Consider the following 27844-nt stretch of genomic DNA (forward strand, 5'->3'; position numbering starts at 1 on the left):
TCACCTTTCACTACATGGAAAGATTGCCAGGAAACCATAACATGCCCCAGACATGAGGAGGGTTTGGTCTTTCTCATGGGAAACTGCTTTCACTGTTAGTGTGGAAGGGACATGACAACACCCATAACCTGAGGAACCTACACCCAACTATTGTTCATTGCCACACAGCTGGTTCAGGATCTCTTCAGGCAAGCTCATTATTTGTTCCTTAACAGGGGAAGGTGTTGAAGAGGGTAAATCCTGGTGTCACCCAGTTTTGGCTTCTGCCTCATTGAGTCTCTCTGGCTGCTGCAGGCTGCAGAGATCACAGTCATCCTCAGACTGGCTGTGAAAGAGCCTTTACAGCCTTCTTCCATCCCTTCCACTGGCAGAGGGAAGAGAGACCTGATAATCAATGGTGAGACACTGTCATCACCCAGGGCACGGAAGGCCCAGTGTGTCAGAAGGACCAGATACTCTCTAGAGGAGCCTCCTCCACCAAGGTCAACTCAGGTAAAGACCACTCACCAAGAGCAGCTCCCTCTTCCCCTGCCATGGGGGCTGAGCCTGCTGCTGTGCCTCTGTGTCTGCCTCTGCCACCCTCCAGCCCAGGTGAAAGCCATGGGGACAGTGCAGATGCAGAGGTGAGCAGGCCTGCTGCAGAGGCTCTCCCTTTCAAAGGAGTTCTGTTAAGTAACAGCACATCCAAAGGATGGTTCAACTCTACTTTCTCACTCCACAAAACTGCTCTTTTGCCCTTTGGTAAAGATGAACGCCCTACAGTCACACTATCACTAGATCCAACACAGAGGACATCATCTTTTGTGATAACAGCCTGCACTTGTTACAACAGGAAACATAAAATCCTAGGAATGCCTCCAAGGCAGACCTAAAGAGCAAAAACAACCAGAGAAGCCAGCTGCTTATTGTTCTGTAGTTTTCTGTTCCATCCCTGGCAGCCTCAAGGCTGTTTTAACTCACACAAACTGGATATGGTGTTTAAAGGACACAACTCAGGCAGGAGACAGCCAGAGCACAGCACTGTCCACCTCAGATCTGCACTGTCACTTTCACCATTTCCATCACTGAAAGCATCTCCTATGACACCCAGCAACTTCCTCTTCAGAGCCAAGACAAAAATTAATGCTATCAGGTATTTCTGTTGATCTAACCAGGCACCAATAAACAAATTACATGGAAAACTGGTAGAAAGAAAAAACAAAAAAAAAAAACCAAAACCCTCATAGCTCCCTCAACTAAACAAAACAAAAATCCCAAACAAAACCTCAGCCTAAGCCAAGTCCTCGCTAGCCAAAGGAAGCATATGCAAGCAAAGTACTTGCAAACCTGCTAAAACTGAATGAAAAAAGCTAATCAACATAACACATTTCAGCAAGCAACTTGGTTGCTTCAAAAGCTAGGACTTCTACATAGGAAACTGTCCAAGCCAAAATCCTGAAGCTCTATTTAAAGCCTGGTTAACTACTTCAGCTTTCTACAGCCTTGAAGAATTCTCCTGCTTTGCGAACTGTGAAATAGCATTTGCTGCACTATTCCAGGTGGATAGACTTTAATGACTTTCTTCCACGTGATTAAATCAGAAGACGAGGAATCAATCATTTGGGCTTGTACATTCTGCATATTTTTGTACAACTCTTCTCACCATTCGGTCTCTCTGCTCTCCCATCTACCACAAATTACACTCGTGGCATGCTGAACATGCAGTTTTTAGTGCCTGCTTAAATCCTCAGAAGTGAAATTGCAGATCACAAAACAGATACCCAGTATAGCAGGCAGTGCACAGATCTGCAGACAACAAGATATGAGCAGCCAAACATTCAGTTAAGGTTCTAAAAGAGGCAGGATTCACAAATGTTTACCATGGCGGATGAATGGGGCAAAGATAAGGAAAAATACAACTCTTCAACTAGCTTGATATGAAACATATTGATTCAATTAGCACAGTAACTGTTAACTCTACCAAGTAAACAGATGGTTGAAGAAAATCAAAGTTCAAATGATTGAAGAAAAAAACCCCAAACAAATCACTTATTTAAACTGAGTTATAGATTTAGCTCAGCCCATAACTGATTCAGACATCTGAAATCAGGTCTCTAACCCAGTTGAAACCTTTCCCTGTAACTGATGAATTTCAATAGTTACTTTATTTTTCTTACACCGTTCTCTGACTCACATGTCTGCATCAAACAGATGTCTTAAAAGAGTAAGTTATGGGCATTTTTAAATATAAAAGTTACTCAATACTCCAAACCTGAAGTTAGTCATCATAAGACAAAAGCCATGGCAGAGCTGTAAAAAGAAGAGCTTCTCTGCAATTTATATCAAACTACATTCTTCCTAGACTGTCACAGAGTAGAAGACACAAGCCTCAGCTCTCCAGAGAAACTGAAATGGATATGGCTCATATGCAAACCAAATCATCCTAGTTCCTCCTAACATCACCACACTCTTAACGCATTGACGTTAATTTGGATAGTCCAGAACACACTGTAACAAAGTTTGGCATGCAGCCTTGACTTTTTAAGTACAACAACAAATAATTTTATTAGCTATTTGTACAGACGACAGGGTATAATACTGCTGGTTAACTCATATAGTAGCATATTCACATAATCAATATAAACAGTATGATTATTATCATCATCAATTTGATTCATTTCCATAGGAAGTTCATTTTGCTCCTTTTATAACATTAATTGATAGAAGGGTGGAAAAAATCTATTTAACAGAATTAAAATAACACCATTCCAGAGGGAAAAAAATTCTCCTGTTCGCTTCAAACAGCAACATCAAAAGAATAGCAAGAAACCAATTCAAAGTGCATAGTGAATTATTAATTCAACTCCAGGAAAATTTAACCACATTATTACAAGTCAGAAGCCTGGAAGCATAACCAGAAGCAAAGTCAACTATAGCTCAAGAAATATTGCTTCAAGTTTCTCCTTCTATCCCTACACCTGCTTTTGGCTCCATGCCTCTCTTGCTCTCAATACCTGCTTTCTTGGCATCTTTGGTATTTGTACTGTGTTCCCTCCTTCCTTCACCAATCCTGTCACACATGGCCCGAGTTGTACTGCTGTTCTCTTCCAAAGGCACATGCTGCAGCAGCTCAGAGCATGGAGAAAGCAATCCTGCTGCTTGCACCTTTTCCATCAATACTGGGGGACCTTGCTGCCCAAGAGGAATGAGGCCAAATCCTTGCTGCCTGTCAGCCAAGTTAATGATTCTCATAATGCACAGAAACTAAATTACAGTCATAGACAGAGCAGAGACACCTCCCCAACACCAGCCAGGCTTCTCCTGCCAAGTTCAAGCAGCACAAACTCTTCAAATCTTTTTAGGTAAATCACTGCAGAAAGACAACAACTTATCCCAAATCCCGCTGAAATGGTAGCTGACATTTCCTAAAAGCATTCAGCCTGAGTCACAGTATTTGGAAAACTTGTGCCTAAGTGGCTGAAAGTAACAAAATTTAAGACCCTGTTTCCTGCTCCTTTAATTCAGAGTGGATGTCTACAATAGCAGAGGGCTCAGCTTTCACCATTGGACAAAAAGAGCATCTCGTAAAGATTACTCTTTGTGCTTCTTGTTCATCTCTGTGCAAGAACTAATGTTTTTGACATCACTAAGCCAACTGGAATTTGACTAAGTGGGAAAGCCTAGTACTCACTTCAGTCATAGAAAATTAAATTTAGGGTGAAGTTTTACACTCTTGAGGAATATGGGCGGAAAAGAAATTATTCCCTTCCCACACACACCCTAAATAAGTTAGCCACATTTCCTTTTAGTAAGCAACTTCATTTGAAGCATTTAAAGAACAACAAACCCAAGCAGCAGTAAAACATAAGAACATACAACAGGTAAGCTTCACAACATCGGGTTTTCCACTACTTCTTCCCAAGCTTCTCACAAACTATAACCAGACATTATTCACCAGTTTCTAAAGGCATGAAATATACAAATGTAAACCTGAAAAACTAAAGAAAATGTTTGAACAGCATTCACAGCTGTATTACAGCCTCCAAGGCAACAACAGCTTCAGTTTATTCACCTAAATAGAAGTTAAAATGTTTTTATCATTGTAAACCAGTAAGAACTAATTTTCTTAGAAAGAGAACTGAATACTAAAAGTCAGACCAAATGTGACTTTTAAATCACTAATGCCAATCGTGTTTTTAAACTGCTGCATTTAAATATAATCTGCCCCGAGGCAGGCAGTTGCAACTTAAAAACAATCAGTTTCAGACAGCATACATAACATATGTACATAAAATCTCCCATGACATTTGTACTTACTTTATACCCCTATGATAAAAATACAGCATCCACAGTAAAATAACATGACTGAGCAGAAAAAATCCAGTATGCATGCAAATTAATAATTTTAGTAAGTTTGCAAGTAAAAACAACTGTTACTTACTGCTATTTCTCTGCATGCAGACATGGAAATTCCAGTACCTTCTATCTGTTTTAAAGCGTAATCTTTATCATCTTTTCTGTGAAGAGAAAAAGAAATTTGTTTTTTTTTAATTGCACCATAAATTCAAAGTGAGCTGTTCAGTACCATTCAGACATCAGTTTCTAATTAATGCAAATTATGCATCTTATTTTCTTTTCATTCTTTATTAGTTAAATGCCTGGATATCCAGCTAAACTGTAAGCAAACCACAACACTCTGATAAAGTTAAATAATAAGTTTGCTCTCATTAGATTGACATCACTTAAAAACTTGTTTTTCTAAATGCAATGATTAACACTTCCATTTCTTCATTCTCTTATCAAAAAGAAAACACAGCAAACAATTAGCACTAGAAATAAGCCTAGCTGGGGCTTTATCTCACATAAATGTATTACTCTAGGACACAGTAAGTCTCGCCCATATTTTAATGAATTCTTGACCAGCCCAGAACTAATGTCACATTAAAACACCTTTTCTTTCTCCTAGGTACCAAACTGCAATTGAAACTGCCAAGATTAATTAAAATCTCCACCAGATGTTATAGCAATGTGAAGAATCCAGAAGTGGATTCCAGTGGAAGGTGTCCCTGTCCCTGACAGGGGAGCTAGAACTGGATGATCCTGAAGGCCCCTACCAATCCAAACCATTTTATGAGTCTGTGACAAAGTTTGCTTAGGTTCAAATGTATGTAACACTCCTAAAAGCAATACTGTGACATTTCTGTACTTCAACCAGTATATACCTTAGAGTCACTTACTGAAAATGCAAGCCTGTTAGTAACTCCAACTACCAAAAGCAAAATCAGGAAGAGATAAACTGCAGCAAAAGAAGATACTAAATTCTTTCTCATTCTCAGCCTCAAAGACTCAAAACTTTTAAGAGATGGAGTGCTTGTCATTCCCACTTCTGGGCAGGCATCCACAGTGCTCCTGGGGGGCATGACACTTAACAGCATTGCTTCAATATTTGGAGCACTTTTATAGCCTCAAACCTCTAACTTACATAAGAAGCCTTATTCATTTTTAATGACTCCAGCTTTCACAGCCATGAAGAGCCATCCTAAAAAAATGAAATTCAACTATCCTTAAGGCACATAAAACTAAGCTGTAGATAAGGACTGGGAACCAATCTACTTGTTTCTTCCAGTTCTCACCATTTGTAAAACTTTGAATTGCTTTATTCCTACCTAAAGCACACACTTTTCCCTATTAATCACCACCTAGGGAATGGAGAAAAAAGTGTGAAATTAATGGGCAATATCTGAACACAGATAATGAGGAGAATGAACTAACAGCAAGCAGACAAGAGAAGACTTCAATAAGGGGCCAATTACATAGATGCAGTGAGATAAAAGACAAGAAAATACACAGCATTTGACACCAAAAAAAAGAAAAAAAGAATAGGGAAGGCAACGATAGAAAGCATTAAGAAGCTTCCATGTAATAAACCCCTAAAATTTTCTGCCTGGAAAAGAAAGAGACAATGCTGAGCACAAAGTCTTGTGGCCAAAACAAGGTGTTACACAATGCCCCAGAGTACATACCTGTATACAACTTAGACGAAAACAAGTTGCATGAAGCCATTATGATACTAAGCACAAAACTGAACTGTGCAACTCATAATGTAAGATTATTACAGGGATCAAAAGCATAAACAGATTTAAGATCAAATTACACAATTTGATCTTTTGATGATCTTTGGTAATTTGATTTTAAGATTAAATTAACACAAACTCATGGTGGATAAGGAAGTTATGGACCACTCCACGAGCAGCTTCTGAATATAACCCCAAGCTGCTTTACAGCACAGAGACTTTGAATGCTGCTGATAGAAAGAGGGGGAAATTTTCACAGCTAAAAATTGTTTTATCCTCTACCCGCCTTAGCAAGCAATGGCTATCCAGCTGTCACTCAACAGAAATATGAAGCAGAACGAATTGGACTATAGGTTATTCTCACTGCCCTACTGTCGCAGACATCTTTAATGAAAAATCTTTTCTTAGGATTTTTCCTTGTGAGAAGCTGCAGTTTCAGCAACCAAAAGTAAACAATGGTTATCTGCTGTTGTGGAATGCAACAGGTAGACCTGTGATTGGTCTCCTGTGGATGTTGGGATTTCCTGACCACTCATGGCAGAGCTGGCTCTTGCTCTGTCTGAGACACAGATCTTTGTTATTCATTCTTGTCTATTCTTAGCTTAGATAGCTTCTGAAGAAACCTTTTCCTTTCTATTTCTTTTTAGTATAGTCTTAATGAAACATATATCACAAAATAATAAATCAAGCCTTCTGATCACAGAGTCAACATTCTCGTCTCTTCTTCATCCTGAAAACCCTTGTGACCATGGTCACACCCTACATGTTTATCTACTTCATTTTGAGGTGTTTGGAGAGATCTCTATTTCAAGAGAAGCACTTCCACACAGTTGCTGTTACATGCATTACCACCACTGTCAGGACAAGGAGCAAAGTGGGACAGACTAAAGGTTCTTCTCATTGCCCTGTTGCTCATCTGCTTAGATTTCAAGGTCTTTGAAGGACAAGTCAGTGTTAACATGAGGTACTACCATAAATCTAGCCATATTACAACAATGAAGCCTGCCATACACTTAAGATGGTACAACTACTTTTAATTGGTCAAATTTCTGCCAAATTAAATCTGAACTAAAATTCTCCATACCAGATGGCAGACCTTCTCTGGGAATTTTTAGGGGGAAAAACCCTCAGCTGTTTCCTAGAACAAAACTGGAAGAACACTCTTTCAGCTGTGTATGTTAACTCTTTTACAATCAGGGCTTTAATGCTGAAATTCAACAGGGTGGCTCAAAGAACACACCATTTGGTCTCCTCAAAGCAATCAATGAAGTCCTTGAAAAAATTAATCTTCTCACATTAAAGGCCATTTTAAGAGCTGAAATCAAGAGCTTCAAAGCCCACCCAATCTTGCTCTGCCCTTACAGTGACCCAGGGCTGTGGGGAATGAACTGTTGTTCCCTTGCTTTGCTCTGCCCAGCTGCTGCATGTGGGAACCCAGACCAAGTGACCTCTGCTGGGTCCTCAGCCTACCCATGCAGTCTAGAAGAAATATAAGCATGGCAAAAAGAAGGAAAATAAATTAAGTTCAGGGATAAAGCACATTTTTTAGCACCATGCTACGCTCCACTCCAGAATGAGGAAAAAAATAACCAAATACTTCTAAGACTTAAATTCTCTGAATTGTGCTGGTGCAGTTGAGATACAAAGCAATAAACCAATTCCTAACCCACTCCTAACATGTTCTACTCTGAGGCTGCTAAAATACCATGATTACCCAACTAAACCCAATACCAGCTTTTCTATTTACAGGAGTAGGAATATCCTACTTTTACTTTTAAGCCAAGTGATATTTTTATTGAAAAACTTAATGTAATTCTTTGAGAGCAAAGGAAATCAGGGGAATACTTTTTAAAGGGAGTGGTAAGAGTCTGCAGGAGTGCCAAACACCATGACCAAGCTTATTTTACAAAAGTTAAAAAAATATTTTGCCAATAATCTGTTTAGAATCATAATGCAGCCCAAGGCTTCTCCATGATTTTGGGACATGGGCAATTTCCTTCTCTGAAAATAAAGAGATGTTTGAAGATAAAGAGACATTCAAAGACAAAACAGAAAAAAAAAAGCAGTAAGTAAAAAGAAAAAAAAGTTGAAAGAAGTCCCGTTTATAAACATCTTCCACAGCCAACTGTGAGTAACAAAATGGGCCACTTAGCAGGCTGTATTTTAAGGGCACAGTAAGACTCAATTCAACTGAATTTCTTCCTTCTAACAGAGAGCTCATGTTGGGAAAAATCTGTTTTCTTTCCCTGTTGCCTAGAATTTAAACATTAAATAACTTCAGAAGCTCCTCCACCTACCAGTAGGCTTAGAGAAGCTGGTCAATCTGCAAACTTATTTTCCTACCAATTTATTCTTACTTTCCTGCACTGAAATAAGTTGGTATCTTCAACTCTGTGGTGCTCCCCAGCAGTAACATGCAGCATGAGAGCAGCAAGAACAAGAAAACTCACTTTGTACACTGCTGCTGACAACAGCAGTACTTATTGTAGGAATGAGCAAACTACATAACCTTGTGGAAAATCCTCAGAGGGACAACACTAACATCAGAGGTGTAAACTTGAAAAAAAGGTTACCCTCAACACCACATCCAACAGATTTTAATGACAACAGCAAAAAAACCCCTACTAAAGTACCATTAAAAAGTATAAAAGATGTTGCACCTAAAAAAAAATCTGTACATAAGAAAGGAGGCCTATTACATAAAAGGCAGATTCTAAAAAAAATGAATTGTTATTTCATCTCACATACCAAAAATGCTGTAGAAATGTATTGACATAACCCTACAATATACCCTTTATTCAGATCATAAGAACAGTTCAAAATTCATCTTAGTAATAAATATAGCAGAATAAAGTACCAAAGTCTTTAAATCAGGGATGATCATGGTAAATTCATGTTACAGTTAAAAATCTCAAATTCAAAATTAACTGGTCACAATGTGGGATTAGTTGTGTCTACATCTCCTAAAGAAGGAGATGTAAATCTGACTGCAGTTAAACATGTGAAGGAAATAGCCACTTGAGTTTTCAACTACCAAAGGGAACTATAAATGCACTATCTCTTCTACAGAAAACTAAGCAATCTCTTAACTGTTTATGCCTCTTATTCCCTAAAAATATTTTAAAAAACCTGATAATGAAAAATAAGCCTATTAATAAAACATGTGTAGTTTGTTTTTTGTTTTTTTTTTTTTTTTAATTTCTGCATGTTAAATTATGAAAATCAAACACAACAGCAAAGTATAACATTTAGGAGACTTGGCATTTTCATTTTGTGGCATCATTCCCTGTCTCTTCTCCCAAGTCACACCAGTGGAAATTTTTGGTTTTGTTTTTAAATAAATTAGAATCCCCCTAGTCATACAAGAGATCCAATGAAGTCTACAGGAAGCAGTACTTCAGTTCCTGGGAAGTGTATAAATGCACAAATGCAGTTTTTGAAAGATTTAATCCTTTTATACTAAATGCCCATAATACAACCACAGCAAACACTTAAATACAAACCATAAGAAGACATAATTTTCTAGAAAGCACAGCAAGATGAGGACAGACTTGGTACCCACTCAAATGATGACTTGCAAAAATAGATTTATCTATTTCCCACAGATATTATCAACACCACATTCATGCACTAAATAATCTTGCCATAATAAGTTATTTATACCAGTAGTTCTAATTGTTTTGCATTTTGTAGCTATTAACTACCATCCCAGTGTGTTGGAGAACCAAGGGGCAAAGAACACAAGAGGCTCAGGTTCTCAATGCCTTCCTGGCATCGGAATCACAGCACATCACATCACAGCACACTTTCACAACTACACATTCTCAACACTAGTGGCACAGTCCTGGTGAAAGGAAGTAGAGGAAAACCAAATTAGGGACAACGTCAACAAACTGGAGACACTCGAGTCCACGGGACCAGGTGGGCTGCATTTAAGGGTGCTTAACGGTGCTGGCAAATGTCATTGCAAAGCCACTCTGTCATTTGCAAAAGGTCACAGTGCACACTGGCAGATTCCTGATCATTGGAAAAGGGCAAATATCGGGACCTCTCTGAGAAGGGAAAAAAGGTTCAGTGATATTATAGGCCAACCAGCCGAATCTCAGTCTACGAAAAGGTTACGCAGCAAACCCTCCTTGGAAAATTTAAGGAAAGCAGACGACTGGGAACAACTAGCAAGGATTTTCCAAGGATAAGTTGTGTCTCATCAACCTGAGTGTCCCATACAATGAGAGGACAGTGAAAAAGCACGGGATGTTACCTTGACCTTAGCAAAGCTTGCGGCATGATCTCATCATACATGCAGGGCCACATGAGAGAGCCTGGACAGCACGCAGCTGCATGGGGCTGAGCTGCTGAGGTTAATCCTCAACAAGCACATAAACTGCCTTTAAAACTGAAGAATGCAGTAAAATTTAAATTTACATTGTCACAACAGCGGAGAATGAGAAATGTTGCAAATTGTAAAGACATTTAAATGTATGGAACCCAGCAGTTATCACTGCATACATTTCAATGTACAATGCTGACCAGGTATAACTCTGCAGAATGAGATAAAACAGTTCTGTGAAGATAGAGGGTAACAGTCAAATAGCAAAAATTATGTGCATCAGCAGAAAATAAATTGTACAGGAAAAAATGGATGCTGGCTACTAGGTACAACAGCTGAGAAGTCACACTATAAGCACCTGACTTCCCAGAAACACACTTAGGTCAAAACTTTTGTCACGCTAATTAGCACACACAGTAAATCTCATCACTGACCCTGTACCTTCAGGTAATCCTAAAATAAAGAACAAAATCCTATAAATCATTCTCTCAAAAATATCTGAGCTAACAATGATGCAATGACAACTACTTCATCTTCTTGTAATTTCCTTTTTACAAAACCTGCTGGTTTTCACATATCAAAATGTTTTCCAATTATGTTGACAAAAAGAACTGAAAAATACCAAGAAGTTTTGGACAATGGCTTGCTTTGAGTCAATGAGTTCCTGCTGAAACAACCCCTTTTTCATACACACACACTCCTGTCCTTTGCGCACTCATTTCTGATGGAGATGAGCTTGTTCTGACCTTATTCAGAAAGGTATTTCCAGATTTTTCTCTGGTACACTTTCTGCCCCATTAGTACACTGAAGTGGCCTGCTGAGTGCTCAGATGAACACCAGACTTAGCTAAAAATGAAAAGCAGACACAGCAGAAGTACAGCAGTTCCTGTCCACATTTAAGATGATGTTAGATTAGCTTCTAACCAGTACTTTTTTTTCCACATCAGCTGGATGCAGTACATTCACATTTGCCAGCTAAGTGCAGCACCCCCTGCAGAAGTAATTATGATCACTGGAAAAATTCACCATTGCTAAAGACACATATTTTTCAAAATACGGAAACAATATAAACTAAAATTATGTTCTTCTCTCATAGAGGTTTAAGAAGGACTTGAAAGTTATTTTACTTTTACTGATGCTCTATGCATATTATGAATATAAATTCCCAAAAATTTATTATTCTAAAAAATACTTAATTTTACAAGAATCACTCATGGGTTTTGTCTTGTGAGCACATTTCAGTTAAATTAGCTAAAGCAAGTTGGATGAAATCAAATCAGAAGATAAATATTAGCTCAAATTACTGCTTCTTCATTTGACTGAACTTAAAAACATTTTGAAAAATGCAGTTCTATAACATGCATTAAACCTACAGGAAATAGGTTAACATTATCTTCTCTATTATAAACTGTGTTCCACACAACCAAAGCATGACTATTTTTAAAAGTTCAGATTTATTCAAGCCTGGAGTATTTAAATGTATTTACAACCAGCTTAAAGTTTATCCCATCATAAATTCTAGCTTGTTCTTTTCAAGGAAGAAATCTGCCAAAACTGAGATAAAATCCCAGATTTTGTCATGAAAGCCTCTTATATATTAATATATGAGAAAGGATTATGAATAATACAACCCAGTCAGAAAATCTGTGAATCTGAACTATTGTTTTAAGCATTTCAGCTAAAAAGAGCAGTTTACAACTCTTCTCTCCTCTACAAAGAGAGTATGAAAATAAAGAACATCTCTTTCCAGGAAGAGAAGGGAATAAAGTGCAGCTGGTACTAGTTAATCAGTAGATGAGATTAAATTCAGTTCATAAAGTAGTGTGACTTCTTTCTTATTTTTCCTTGCCACTAAAAGCAGTATCTTCCACCCATTCTAATACAGATGCCAGCATTAGGACCTCTTTAAATTGTCACACACTCAAGGGTGCTCACTCCCAAAGGGGAGATTTCAGACTGCTTCCCCATTTATACAGAAATAAATATTATTTACTTCTTCAACTTCAAATGTGAGATACACAAAAAATATGAAAAAAAATGCATGGAAACATGTTAAAAATAAACAAAAACCAACCAAACAGAAATTAACAAAAAAAAAGGTGGTGTTCAACTGTCTAGAATCCGCTAGAGCTGAATGAAGTCTCCAAACAATACAGCATCTCTGCAAAACTTGTACATTGCAAAACTCAGAAAAATTGACAGAAATTTCGTATTTCATTTTAATTTTACCCTGCTTTCTCTTCTTTTTTTTCTGGAGATGTAAAAAAATAAATGCCTTACTGCTAGGCAGTGAATATCTTGCAAGTTTGTCAATAATTTCTAGCTGAATTAAAAATTTAACTTAAGGTCTAGCAGAAAAATTTTATTTAAAATGTAAACATTAAACAATCCAGCAGAAGAAAAAAAATTAGACTTCTCTCTAAGGCAAAATTTCAATTAATTTGCATGGTAAGGGTTGGGTTTTTTCCCCTTTTGAAGACATGCACATGATACACAGAAAAAGCAGAGGCAAAAGACAGCATATGCAAAAGCAGGGAAAAAAGACAGTTTGTGCTCTTCATTGTTTCCATCAGCCCCCTGCTGTCCCCCCCCCCATATAGCTTATCCTCAAAGTAATGCTTCAGAATGAGTCTAGTCAACACTTTAATATGCAATTTTTAGACTGTTTGCTTTAAAAAAAAAGCAAAAAGAAAAACCTTTACTAAAGGATAGAAGCATATAAGGTGCACAGTTTTTCACTGAAGCTGGTTTCATGGACTCGGATTTGATTTTACAAGATGTCATATGAAAATAAAAGACCATATTACTCACCTCAATGATAACACAAATAAATTAGTCCAGGGGAAAATGCATTAACAGAACTGAATTTATTAAAGGTCCAGCTAAGGCATCAATATTTTTTCCATTCCCAAAATACTTAGGAAGACATGGCAAGATCGCTGGGCCAGAACAGCATCATTATTTTTATCAGATAGCAAGGCTCATGCTGAGAATACTTTCTACTTCAAAATAAATCCTCCAATAATCAGAGCTTTTAATGGGTAAAGAAAAAGTATTTTCCAAAGCTGGAGGAAAAACTATCGACAGCAAGCCAATAAATACAAGGGCTTCTGTGATGGTTGATGTGGTAAACGGCAATTACTGATTCCCTTTTTTCCTTTTGTTCTTAGATTTTTTTTTTTTTTTAATTAACAACTTTTGCCACAACATGTAGTTTGGCAGGAAGTTCAAAGCAACCAAGCAAATTCAATGATGCACTGTAAATGTGGTTCTTCTGATCTAAGAATTTGCTGCAGTCAAGAGGAAAGTCTTCTCTCAACATCTCTGCCTTGCTGCTCCCAGCCAAAAAATTCCCTTCCTTTATGCCAGCTGTGATCTGTGCCACACTCCATGACAGAACTCACTTCCTGCATTTTCCTTAGAGTTATCTACTTCTGAAAAAGAAGTTAACTAATGTTAAGTAAGTTCACTAACATAGGTTAACTAATTCTGTCCATTTACAGCCGGGTACAAGGAGTATCAAAACCAGCATTAACAAAGTATGTGGTGAGAGCAAAAGACAGCAAAGGAATGAGTAAAGGACAGAGACAGAAATGGAGGAGAAAAAGCAAGATACCACTCGCTTCACACCCTGCTTTCTAGTGGTAATACCACAGAAGTATGGCTGTCCATAACTCAAAAAACAGAAAAAAAAAAAGCAAAAAAACCCCAACAAAAAAGACCATCTTGCCCATAGCCCTGCAACTAGCTCCATCACAAAATTTCTGCAGGGGAGAGAATCCCTGGGATTTGGTTCTCTTTTCGTCTCTTAATACACAAAACTGTAATTTGACAGCCAGCCTAAAACCTAGGTTTAAATCCACACAATTATGAAGATCACTCCTATGAGATTAGCTGATGGGCAGCAGACCCCTGCTCCAGACTCAAAGCTCCATGGTGCTTTACTAAAGGTCATGGCAGTCTTACCAGTACTTTTATAGGAAACAAAACAACAAGTGCCTACACAAATTATCTCTAAAGGAAAAGACTGCTGTAATTCATCTGCACTTTCCATCTCTTCTTCAGATTGCTCTTAACTCACCTCAGTATTTGTACCATTTCAGAAACTAGAAGCTGCATAAAGACAGCACAGCATTTCAAAGCATCAACTACAAACTGGGTTAAAGCACAGGTCTATACTCCAGAAAGCCATAATTTCATTGGGTAATTTCTATTTTTGGCCCATTTTTCTTCAGTAGTCAAATCTATGACATTACTTGGTTTACACAGAAGAAGCAACATATTTGCTGCTTTTAAAAAAAGCCTAACAGTCACAAACTCACTACTGTAGGAGCTACAAGTCTACAGATTATATTAGCTTATTTATTTGCCCTTAAGAGAATTCTCTTTCAGAAATGTATCCAGTCACTGAACAACTGTTTCTTCTCAATGACACTTAAGATTTCAGAGACTTTGCCCATCCCGTGCTCTCACAGACAAAAGAATCCTTGTCCATGGGAATAAATGAAGTTTTCACACAGACACTGCTCCACATTCCCGAGTTGTTGCTGGTTCTGTGATGAAGGAATTAGAAGCACCTACAATACTGAAAATATGACTTAAACCGACAATGGCACTGTGTTTTGTGCTCCACTCCATTGCTATTAAGTTCTGTGATTCTCTCTGCTTTTTAGCAATTGCTTGCATTGAACTAGCACTTTCATGAAAGTGTCATTATAAACTCCACAATTGTTTTCTTAAACAATAATTAACTTGTGTGTGTGTAAAGAAAGGACCATTTTCCCAAACAAATAGCTCCACATCAAGTACAATGTGTTATTTGGAGATTGTGATGATCAGGGTAAAGCCCTATGATCAGCCCTTGCCTTCAGTATCCCAAGTAACATTCATCAGCAAAGCTTCTCCCCAATTATTTATGGCAAGCGCTTTCCAAACAAAACTTCTGAGCAGCACAGACTCCTGGGAGATACCACTAATGACCTCTCACCATTACTTCACATCTCTAACTTCTCCATACAGAGAAGGACTATCTCTAAATTCAGCTTTAGTCTCTGGTAGGAAGCTTAACAGGATGGCTTTTGAAAATATAGTTAAGATTACATAAACTGCATTGTCTTTAGCCTATATTTTAACTCCATGATGCATTTTAATAGACTTATGAAGTGCTGAATGTGTTTTGCAAGACTGATCTCTCCATCTCAGCACCTACCATGGGTCCACTATCTCTGCTTTTGGTTCACCTTACCAATTAGTAGTTTCCACTTTCCAGAAAGTCCTTTTAAAATCTGATCTCACCACTGCCCCCTTCCAGCCTTTCATAACTGGGACAATTTAAAGCACAGGGTTATACTTTCTGGTTAGAAATTTGCTCCTTCCGATGTGCAGCAAAGATATCTCACCTTGACAACTGTCTGCACCTGAGACAGATCCCTCAATCACTGTCTTCACTGCTAATCCTTTAAGTTCTTTCATAATGTCTACATTCACTTTGCTCCTATTTCTTTATTCATCCTTCAGAGAAGACCTAATTTTTCAAAGAACATATCCTCACTCCCAAGGGCTTCCTTTATTCTACTATTGAGCATGTCACATTTTTTTAATTGATGGGTTTAGAGTACCTACTCACCCTAGTCACTGAGAGCCCAGCAAAGCTTCAAAAACCGTTCCCAGACAGCTTGCAACACTTCACCATCTTGGCTCTCTTTTAGCTTTGGGAGGCCATCTCCTCCCACCACCACCCCTCACATTTTCTTTTTTAACTTAAGTGGTACTTCAAGCAGGTCTGTTTTTTTTTTTTAACCCTGTACAGATTCGGCATATGCCAAGAGCAAAGAACAACCCATGTTTATCACAGACAGTCCTCGGTAGGAATGGTTTCCATCTTTCACCCTACTGTAGGCCAGGTCCCAAGCTGATGCCCCCCTCTGTGCATGCCCTATCTGTTTCACTAACTAACTACTCATTACCATGAAGTTTTGTCTAGGCATTCTTCACTGCCCAGAAGCACCCACCTAAACGAAATGAGGCTAACAAGCCGTTCATTGCTGCATTCCCTGCTTTGCAGCCTCACTGATCCAACACAGCACAGGCAAACAAGTGGCAGATGTAAATGCAGTCCTAACGATATTGTTCCCCCACCTTACACTCCACCCACAGACCTTTCCGTGTTGCAATAGCTGGTCTTTTTTAAACGTCTTTTGGTATCTGGCAGTCACATAAGCTTCCAGTTGGGCTTTTACACAATGGAACTAACATAACAGTGAATGGCACTGTTAGCACATTTAATTGCGAGGGGTTGTTTTGTTCCACCCTGCTTAAATAGGATTGATGTTCACCCAAAAAGAAACGAGAGATTTTGAAAGCCAAGCTGTTCAAGTACAAAAAGTTAGATAAGATTCAAATTACAGTCAGGGACAAGTTTGCTGCCTTGGTGTCTTCAAGTCCCCCCAGGTAAAGCTTGCTCCAGTTGCTTTGATTAAGCTTCATACCTTGCTCAGAGGTTCTGTGAGAAAACACACTTGATGAAACCTGACTTTCCAAGGCTTCATTGTGGGATTATCCAGTTATCTGAATGCAAATCGTAATTGGAAGTACATCTGAAGTTAGGGCTCCCCACTCACAGGGTAATGCTATGCCTCTCACAGAAAATGTATCTTGGCCAGAATTAAAAAGTCGAATCAAGAATTTTCTGCAATTCAGATCCTTTTGTATTTCAAGTTCTCAGCTGCACTTATTTTTCACACACACAGTAATGAATTGAGTCTTCATTTTTAGAGCAACTCTCAAGTGTCCTTTATTCAAATGTCAACATCTTGTATGCAAGGTGTTACAAGCACACAGCAGAGCTTTCCCAGAAAAACAGGCAGATTGTTTCAGTGACCTTTAGTTGTGTTCTTGCCTGTTCACAAAACGTGCATTTTTCAAGGATAATTTTAATTTTTGATGTTTAGGCTAGCATCTGTAGTTGAGAAAAATCATTATGCTCTCTCGAACATTTTGTCCTTTAAAAAGTATCTGCAGCTTTAATCATGGCTTATACAGTTCTTTTTCTGCAAATTCTAAACTGACTGCACAATATGTTTTGCCATACTACCACTTAACACTCAAGGTTGTTAAGAAGCTGTTGAATAGAAACTGTTTTCTGAACAGCAGTATCTTTTTGCTTGATTGTCACACAATCTTACAAGCACTCTTTGGCATCAAAATGCTCCTATAATTAAGTCAGACTTTCACTAGGTTATGCAAAAAAACCCGTGCAATAGGGCAACATCAGTAGAATCCTCCATTAAAAAAAACCCAGAATATTAAATGGACTATCCAGCACCTTTCCTATATAATCTACTAAAGACTTTGTATGCTTCTGTATACAATTCAATATATTTATTCATAAAATCACAGAATGGTTTGGGTTGGAAGGGACCTTAAAGATCATCTAGTGATTTCCAAACTCAAGCAGCTATCTCTCAAATGGGAAGCCTCAACACACAGAAGTTAGCAATTCATTCACAAGTAGCCCAACAAAAAATTGTAACTATGAATAAAGCTAGGGCTGTAATCCCAAATGTGCTATTATGGGGCTTGACAAGGTCTCAGAAACCATTTGTTGAGCCTTGGAGGAGACAAGAGAGAACAGCAGGCTAGCCAGCCAGAACACAAAACCCTCCTGAATGGTTATCAGCCTGCACGTAGCAGTAACATGCAGCATTACTTGCCAAGCTCACAAAGAAAAGATGTGGGACAGTGGAGGGAGAGAAGCATGAGAGGTACAGCACCGGGGGGGATAAAGCCTGAAACTGAAACTTTATTCCCATCCACTCACAAAACACAGACTTCTCTAAACTCAAGGCTGCTTTACAGTTGAAGGCTACCAGAAAGAAAAGCAAGCCTTTTATCAGCAGCACTGTTCTGTGACAACACAGCCTCCTGTACAATCAACACCCTCAAAAACGAACCCCTATTCTCTAATGGGACATGGCGTACACGCGTTAGCCACTCCACGCCCCCACTATTTACACATATTACTGTAATTTATAAATCCAGAATCAAACTACATGGAGACAGACCTCTGGTGTTTTTCTTTCTTGTTTTGCAACACTACTTTCATAGCCTCTTCTCTGTACTTGTCGTAAGCTTTGGGTAGGAATGAAACACCAGCTCACCTTTGCTGCAGGGTATGAAAATAAATCAACACATCTGTGACAAGATAACAAAAGATCACACCAAATAAGGTCCAAAGGCCACAGCAGGACTCTCTCAACCACACGACCTTAAAAACCTATAAAGCCTGAAGCCATGTAACCGGGTGAGAAGGGAAGGAAGAGGATGGAAGACAGTTAAAAGAGTGGTTGACCAGAAAAATGTAAGAGCACAAGACTTTATGCAATATGGCATGCCTACCTCATTATGTAGATACAGTTTAATTAGGAACTTTGTAACTACTACGGCAAAGGATCCAAAAGAGACTCAGGGCATATATTTTAAGAAGGTAATACCACATATTACATACATAAATAAAGTTTGTGGCATTTAGAAATTCCACACCACTGTTGACAGGAGTCAGAAGCCAAAGGCTTGCATGCCAGCTCTGCGGTTCTCACCACCTGCCTGCAAACTCCACCAACTGCTTCGGGTCAAAACAGTTGAAATCAACACACAAACGTTCAGCCAAAAACAACAACAACAAAATCACCATTGAGAGAAGACAAGAGTTGTCTGGAAATTTATAGTGAAAACTAATAGCATGAGGTTCATGACATAACTCCTATAAAGGCTCCATACAGAACTAATCAAGACACTTCAAGTCCAGCCCCACTGTTTCACTTCTCACCAAGTAAAATTTTAACTCATTACTTGTGGCACTCCCAAATTCTGTGTAATGTGGTAAATTAATGTGTAGAAAATTCTCAAAGCCAAGAAATGTTTATAACATATTATAATTAGAAAATAGCTTATAATTGTAATAGTGTAAATTGTAGCATCTGTATTGTCTCATCCTTCACGTGACAGTAAAAAGAGATTAAGTTTTTAAAATGCCTCTCAGCTGCCCCATCTCTAAGTCAGAAAAAGACTTAATCTGACATGTACCTCTCAGTAAATATCAGTTTGATTTAGAACTTGACAAAGTAAGTGATTACTTATCCAATATAACTCAATCAATACACACTCACAAACACAGACAAACTGGAACTCATCTGCTAACCACCCTATGAAGGGCCAGAAAGTAGTTTAGTGTTAAAAAAAAAACAAACATCACCAAAACTCAGAATTCCTGAAGCAAGCAAAAGCAGTTCTTCTGCATCTATTACAGAGCTTTGCCTGATCTGTAAGCGAGCATCTGAACTTCTACGGTTACAACAGTCAGAACTGACTGGTTTTGACAACATTACAGAAGAGACACTACGCTCTTATCATTTCCCTTCAACAATAGGTTATGCAGTTTATCTACACGGCATTAAAATATTTTATGTTTCCCGAAAACATTCCAGGTCATCCATCTTCAAATGCTGTGAAACAAAAATAGCACAAGAATCTTGCACACTACCCAAACCATTCATTATTTTATTAAACAGTTCTGCCTTCTCTATCTTCCAAGATAAATATTCCTCATCCCTTCAGTTTCTCTTTATACAAGATTTTCTGACAGAGAATCAAAATTCTTGCAATATCCTTTAATTGGTAGGTAAAAAGTAATGTCACATTAGAGATTATGCAACCCAATAAGTTACTGGACATCTACTAGATTTCCACCATTCTGCTTCTTTTACAACTCAGACAAACCCTCAAGGGGAGAAAAAAAGTAGATTAGATTTGACTGCTTGAAGCACACAAGATGTATTTTCATAGTGCCAATTACAATGTGTCAGTAGGTTCAAATTAAACAATCTGCTCCCCTACGTACAGCAATACTTCCAACACAGAACTCTAAGTGCCGAAATTACAAAAAAAAAAAAAAAAATGTCCAATTCCACTTGTGTTTGGGACCAACATCACTTCTCACAGCTCCTGACAACAACTAGGACAGCACCAGTTTGCTTAGTGTTGGTTTCCCACCTTCGGTCTCACCACTCAAGTCTCTTTCCAAGAGATTAGGAAAGCTTTCAATAAAGCACCAGGGAACATTTCTACAGTTCAAGACCCTCAATTACATAATTTTTTTGCTGTTGTAATTAAAAAGTTAGATACTGCCTAACAGGGACATTCAGTAATTTCTTATTCTCATCCAAACCACATCCAATAAACAGGAAAAATGATTATTTGGAAACACTCCAAATTGCCACTGAAACAGTCAGCCTTCCTCCGCAGAATAGGCTTCTCTCTCAGATTTCTGACTATAGCTGTACCATAAAAAGGGAGAGGAGAGCCAAGAAAGCAGTGGAAGACCAATCCCAGTAAGCCTGGGGACTCGTGGGCAGCACAAGGTGCCAGCCCCAGGACGGGCTGTACCTCCTGTGCTGCACAAGCTGGGCAGCCAGGCTTGTACCAGAGACCCCGGTGTCCTGCCACCTCAGTCTGCCCATGACTGGCACTCAGCTCCCAAGGAGCTGCAGAGAGAAAAAAAAGTAAAAACAGTAGATCTGCATGCCAGTTCACACAACAAAAACTGCTGGCATATTTTACAAGTCCTGCCTAAGTCAAATAGGTAGATTTAATAGCAGGGTTGAGCAGTGTTCCTGAGGAAGCACCCAAGTGGCACATAAGGCAAATTTTATGCAGGAAATAACTGACATTTTCTGGACCCAAAGAAAAAAAAAGGTACTCTAGTGTCCTGCAAACACTAGAGATGAGCAACAGTTCCTTTATCTGAAGACTGATGCTCACCATGCCATGCCTGTGTTCCCTTCCCAGTGCATACCATTAGAGTCAAATGTCTTCTTGTACACCTTTCTGCTACAAAAATAAACCCCATTAGCGTCAAATGCTTCTTTGTACATCTTTCTGCTATAAAAATAAACCCCATCAATTCCAGATTTTGCTCTAAGCAGGTTTTAGAGCCCACTGCAGGTACTGCACTGATGAAAAAGACACCACCATCCAATAAAAAGCCAGGAAGATTCAACCACCTAGACAGACCACAAACTTAAAATAGAAGAGATTAAAATAAAAACTCCAGAATACCATTGTGCTGCAGGCAATGCATCAGATAGAGCCCAATTATGATGCCTGACACTGTCACTCAGCTGATTCAGATTCAGTTGGGTCAAGTTTGGCAAGTAATATGTGAGAAATGTCCATGGAGCTGTACCTGGTGATCCTCTGAGATGGACCAGTAAAGACCCCAAGCCTCACCTTGTGGCAAGGGGCACTGCAGGGCTACACTGGCTTTTTTTCTTGGAGCAAGGCATGAAAGAAACCCTGGTTACACTCCCATTTGGTCACCAGCACACATACCACAGGACACCTCTCCTTCATTAGAAGGATTCTCACTCCATCAAGATTCCTGAAAGACTGTCCTCCAAAATACTCCTGTGTAGATCCAATGATGCAATTAACTTCCTAGGATTAGGATACAGAGCTGCTATCTAGTTTTCAACTGCCTTACTGCACCTCTGAGGCAGCTCTAAAACATGTAAAGCAGTAAAACAAAAATAAAAGAAAAAGGAGGTGAAGACCACAGCTGTACTACAGAGACTGCTGCTTGTATTCTAGAACTGGGTTTTATCACCAAGGGCCTTAGAAGAAACATTTGCACAAACTCAATTATTAAAATTTAGTTATTTTTTGTGATCCTTCTATCTTTTAGTCATCCGTAGTAGAAGATGTCATTTAAGAAAAAGCTGAACCAGTACTGTTAACAAAGTATTTGCAGTCCTGCATGCCACTCTTCAAAGTACTACAAGAATTACCATGCATATCTTAGAAGATTTGTGCTACTTTAATTTAAGAATTAGAATCACGTAGCAAAGTTTAAAGAACGCTTGTAAACTCAAGGGAAATATAAAAAATAAAGTTTGAGCTGTATAGACTCTAGAAACAACTGAAAAATTATTGATCCATCATTACTTACCATTACTAAAACAATGCAAGAGTATGTTTTGAATATATGCATGTACAAATAAACAAATACTGAACTCTGCTGCAGGAACTCCTCACCATTGGACATAACCTCCATCCATCACTACAGCTTCAGGAACATTAAATGTTATTACTAAATGTTATTATTTGCTTCTTTGATTTAACTAATTCCCTCTGGATAAAAGGATGTAAACAAAACCCTCAACTTCAAGCCTAATTCCACCCTTATAATTTAAGATCACACATGTACAAACATATTACAAGCTGCAAAACCATCTATGGATGCTTCTAGTTTACATATTCTAGTGACCGTCCAAGGGCAGTTACACAGGATATTTAAAAGAAAAACTTTTCAGAAGTCAGAAAGGCAAAAGGGAGGTATTACGGAAAGGGATGGGAAACAAGGCACTAAATGAACAACAAAGCAAAGAAAAAAGGAGACAATATACATTGCTTATCTTTTTTTTTTCCACCAAACTTTAATCAAATACCATACCTTGATTTCCCCCCCTCATCAAAAGTGAAAATCTAAAAACATGTGCATCCTATTGTAAAACCACGTTCGAGCAACTATCCATTTTTAAAGCAAACAATTCCATTTTTTGCTGTAGTTTCTCAAAACAGCAGCATTTTCAAACATTCTCTCCCAAACAACATCAAGCAGACCGATAATTTCACCAAAACTGCTTCAGCAGTACGACATGCTGAATTCCCTACCCGTTGCTTCAGTCCAACATGCTGAACAGCTGCAAAGCTGCCTGACACAAACATTAGAAATGTAGCCCTATCTTTCAATACCTCGACTTATTTTTCATATTACAGATCTCTGTATGGGCAGAGAAACCAGGGCTGGGTATATCAGCAGCATTTGTGCCTGCATATAAGGAGACTTGAGGCAACAGCTTATCACACTTACAACTGGTTTGGTTTTTTTTTTTTTCCTCTTGTCGTCCCAGAATAGAGAGAATTTGGGCAAGATAAGATTTTTCCTACAGACAGTTGGAAGGATCCAAATATAAAAGTTCTGCAAAAAGCAGTTACCTGACTCCCACCATCAAACAAAATTCAGGCTGAAGTAACTGTGCTGCAATTAATATCAGCATGTTTAATACAGAGACGAGACAAGGTGCAACCATTTTCATTACAGCTGTTTTCCACGTAACAGCCAGAGCATTTCCTTCTAGAATCAAAAGCTTATGTAAACACAACCAGATCGTATTTTGGCCATGATTGACCACTGTCTGCTTTAAAAGTTTATTTATTCAATGTAAAAATAATAGCCAGACTTTTGAAATGCACCTTACTGGTGCATACAGAGCACCACTGCGGTGAGACTTTAAGAGAAAGATTAGATGCAATTCAAAATTTAGAACCTGCTACAGGCACAACCCGTGCCTCTCCCGTTTCTCCTGCTCTCTACTTCCTATTGTTTCGCTGTTCAGCAAGTGATGCCATGCCACGGAAGAGGGAAACCCAAATGACAGTTTCATTCGGTCTTTCTTCAAAACGTTTATGCCAAGCAATTAATTTACTCAGGTCTAGAACAAGAACTGCTCATACACAAAAGGTGGTTTAAAGCATTCTAAAGCCCCAAAAGCACGAGAAGACTTTGGCTTCTGAAGCAGCCAGCAAGACGACCCAAAATGGTGACTACAAGTAATAAATCATATTAAAAAAAAAAAAGGCATTGTTAAAAACAACAACAAAAAAACCCTGTTCTATGAGCCGATGATCAGGCTGAACGGTATAAGCGGCCACTAATTTACTCATAACGAGAATCCATTAAGGGAACGGTTTTCCTCGGGCGCAAAATTTGTTTCTCCAAGCCCACCCGCTACCGAAACACGACTCCGGCACAGCGCTGAGGGGCTCGCAGTGACCCGGGGGGAGCCAGGCGCCGGCCGGCCGGGGATCCGGCCGGGCCGGAGAAAGGACGGCACTAACGCGGGGAGCGGGGGGAGGCACACGAGCCTGCGGGGCAGGAGGCGCCCGGGGGAAGGAGGGCGCGGGCGGGCCGGGGGTCCCGCGGGGAGCCGCTCGCTCGCTCGCTCACTCACCCGTCCTTGCGCTTGGCTTTGTAGACGTGCCCGTAGGTGCCCCTGCCCACCTTGCAGCCCTCGTACTCGAAGAGGTCCTCCACCCGCTCACGCTCCCCGGTCAGCTTCACCTTGAAGTCATAGTCCATCTTGGGCGCCCGCCGCGATCCGCCGCCGCCGCCACCCCCGGCAGCCGCGCCCCGCCCCGCCGCACACACCGGGCGGCGGCAGCAGCAGCAGCAGGAGGAGGAGAAGGAGGAGGAGGCCCCCGCGCCGCCCGCGGAACATCCAGCGGCGGAGCTGCTCCCTTCGCTCCGAGCCCCAGCCCCCGGCGCTCCCTCCCTCCGTCCCTCCCTTCCCCGCGCCAGGAGCAGCACCGCCGCCGGTCCCCGGGCGGGCTCTCGGGGCCGCGCCCGCGTGCGCTGCCGCAAACAGACGTCGCAAACCGCGGGCACCTCCCCGGCCGCGAGCAGCGCACCACGTGGAAGGGGCCGTCCCAGCGTGCCTTGCAGCCGCACGCCGGGAGGTGTAGTACAGGCGGAGGGAGGGAGGCCAGGCCGCGCTGCATGCCGGGAGCTGTAGTTCGTGGGCAGGGCACGAGGGGCACGGGGCCTGCCATCAGCAGCCACCGCGACCCGCGCTCGGTCCCTTCCCGGGGCCTCGGCTACCCGTGAATATCCCGGTCCCCGGCTCGATCCAGGCTGGCGAGGGCAGAGGTCCCTGCTGCTCTGAGCATCTCTTAGCATCTCTATAATTAAGACAATTCCATAACTATGAACATGGACAAAATCAGAGAATCACAGAATCTTTTGAGTTGGAAGGGATCCATTAGGTTCATCGAGTCCAGCTCCTGGCCCTGCACAGGACCATCCTCAAGAGCCACACCATGGACCTGGGAGAGTTGTCCAAGCACTTCTTGAGCTCTGTCGGGCTGGTGCTGTGACTGCTTCCCTAGGGAGCCTGTGCCAGTGCCCAACCACCCTCTGGGTGAAGAACCTATTTCTAATATCCACCCTAAACCTCCCTGACACAACTTCAGGCCTTTCCCTCCGGTCCTGTCACTGGCACCACAGAGCAGAGATCAGTGCCTGCTCCCCTGTTTCCCTCCATGAGGAAGTTGCTGACTGCAATGAGGTCTCCCCTCAGTCTCCTCTGCTCCAGGCTGAACAGACCAAGTGATCTCAGCCGCTCCTTCCCCATCTTGGTTGCCTTGCTTTGGACTCTTTCTAATAGCTTAATGTCTTTCTTATTGTGGTGTCCCTGGCTGCTCACAGCATTCAAAACACAGATGGATGTCACAGTGCTGACAAACTTGCTCTGTGTGGCTGCTGAGATCAGTCAGGATGTATGGCCGCATTTCTCTTCACAGAGAAAAGGAAGGCACAGCTTCCCAAGGATATTTTCTGGGAATCACAGCAAGGAACCTCAGAGAAAGAAGAAACAATTCTTATCTCATTTTCTACGCCTGTGTTTGTGCAAAAATAGAATGCAATATGGAGATTGTTTACCCAAAGTGATGTTGTTTTTTTCCTTGGCCTATCAAGGCCAAGCGCGTGTGCAGACTGTCAGTCAGCAGACAGTCACGAGATTCTGGGCAGTTGAGTGGAGTTGAGTCCTTGGGCAGATTCAGTTTAGATGTAATGTAATACAGTGTAATATAGCACAGAATAATATAGTATAATAAAGTAATTAATTAGCCTTCTGATATGCATGGAGTCCTCCTCGTCATTTCCTCCCTTTGTCGGGGTTGCCCTGCATTTTACTACAGGGATGTAATACAAAAACTCTTGTGTTTAGCAAGGCCCTTGTATGTGACCAGTAACTGGGCATTTCCCAATTCCTGTCCTTGGCTGACAGAGCCAGAGTCACCCACCCAATACAAAGTCAGCCGGTAATTTTGTAGAACAGGCAGCTTGGAACTAAACTAAAGCTACAGCAATCTCTACTTACAGCCCAGCTTTTGGCATTTTTAATAGTCATGCATGCGTGCTTCACATTTCATGTCAAGAATGCAACATATTGAATAAGTAAGTAGGCACTCAAATCCCCTAACTTAGAGATATCAAAGAACGTGAAAGCTCCTGAAAGAAGCAACAACATTCTGGAATCATCTAAAATCATTTCAATTTTCAATTATAAGTCTTAATTTTCATGTACACATTAGTACTGAAAATTGGGGACTGTGCCTGCTTCCCAGGCTGGCATCACTCAATCAGACTCATGTTAGATGCCCACAGTTGGACTTTCAGTGTGTTGCTATGTAGTTGTTAGGGATATTATGTATGTTGAATAAAGCAATTAGGCACGTGTTACAAAAAATAAGTGCAATTGAGAGAAGCAGAAAAATTACACTTTATTTGCCCAGAAAATCAACTAAATTTTAGTACATCGCCCAGTACTTCACTATACCAACCAAATAGACACAGGTCAGGGCAGCCCAGCAGAAATCAAACAATCTGGAAGATGCCATCCACTTGACAAAGTTCATCCTTTTCATCCTTCTCAGCCCCATCTCTGCTTTCAGGGACTGCTTTGGGGCTTTGGGGACTTTGAGGGACAGTAAGGGACCAAGCTTGCATGGCCAAACACACCATATACAGTACCTCTGGCCTGCTCACCACCCTCAGTCCTATCAGCAGGGGAGGTAGCAATAACCACACTTCTGTAACTTTGTACTCTTCTTTGTGTTATTAATCACTTTTTTGTGGAGGCAATGGACATCCAAACTCCTCCACATGGATCCAGTTACTGCATGGTAATTAATGGCTGGGATTAGTCCAGCCCGAGCTGAAACATTGCAAGGTGTGGAAGACAAACAATGTCTGCTTAGAAAGGAAAGAGATCATGAAAGAATACAAGAACAGACAATCCAGATTCATTTTCTGATGACCTGTGCTATGTTTCACATTTGCATAAAACATTTGGAAAGAATTCCATACTTTGACAAACTCTGAGAAATCAAAACCACAACCAAGATATCTTCTTTTCCAGATTGTTGGTCCTGTTCTAAGAATATTTACAAGTTTGCTTGAATGTTTCTTTCCTTAGTTTTATATACCATTTGAATTGTATGCCTTCCAGAATGAGTGTAGCTGTAAACCTGGTGCACCTTCGCTCTGTTTTCACTTCAGGTACTTGCATTGAAACCAGTGTTTGATTTTACCAGTTCAGACGTATGGTCCCCAACTCAAGAGATATTTGAAACAGAAAGCACACTTTGGCTCTTTTTATAATGAAAAATAAATATTGACATTTCAAGGTCAACTTTCAACTCTCTTTTATGGAAAGATGCGTACTTTCTGTGCTTAATTTTAAAAATCTGTCACAGTGTAATATAATTTCAAAGAAAAGTTTTATTTGTGGTCTGCTTTTCAAAAGACAGACACAGACACAATCAGGATCTGGTATTCTT

General features: G+C 40.1%; 1 protein-coding gene across 3 annotated transcripts in view; it reads right to left on the reverse strand.

The window, feature by feature from the left end:
• CDK8 (cyclin dependent kinase 8) overlaps nucleotides 1-24778 on the reverse strand; it is a 69684-nt gene extending 44906 nt beyond the window's left edge. For 2 of the 3 annotated variants that reach the window (XM_054654949.2, XM_054654948.2), the window contains exons 1-2: nucleotides 24454-24777; nucleotides 4421-4496 (exon numbers count right to left, since the gene is read on the reverse strand). In XM_054654949.2, coding sequence (XP_054510924.1) covers nucleotides 4421-4496; nucleotides 24454-24581 — 204 coding nt within the window. In that variant the 5' untranslated portion in view covers nucleotides 24582-24777. Of the gene's footprint in view, nucleotides 1-4420; nucleotides 4497-24453 lie in introns of all 3 variants that reach the window. The other variant, XM_054654950.2, reaches the window with a different exon arrangement.
• Nucleotides 24779-27844: the final 3066 nt, after the last annotated feature.

The sequence above is a fragment of the Agelaius phoeniceus genome, chromosome 2, assembly GCF_051311805.1.
Source record: "Agelaius phoeniceus isolate bAgePho1 chromosome 2, bAgePho1.hap1, whole genome shotgun sequence".
In the NCBI taxonomy this organism is placed as follows: domain Eukaryota; kingdom Metazoa; phylum Chordata; class Aves; order Passeriformes; family Icteridae; genus Agelaius; species Agelaius phoeniceus.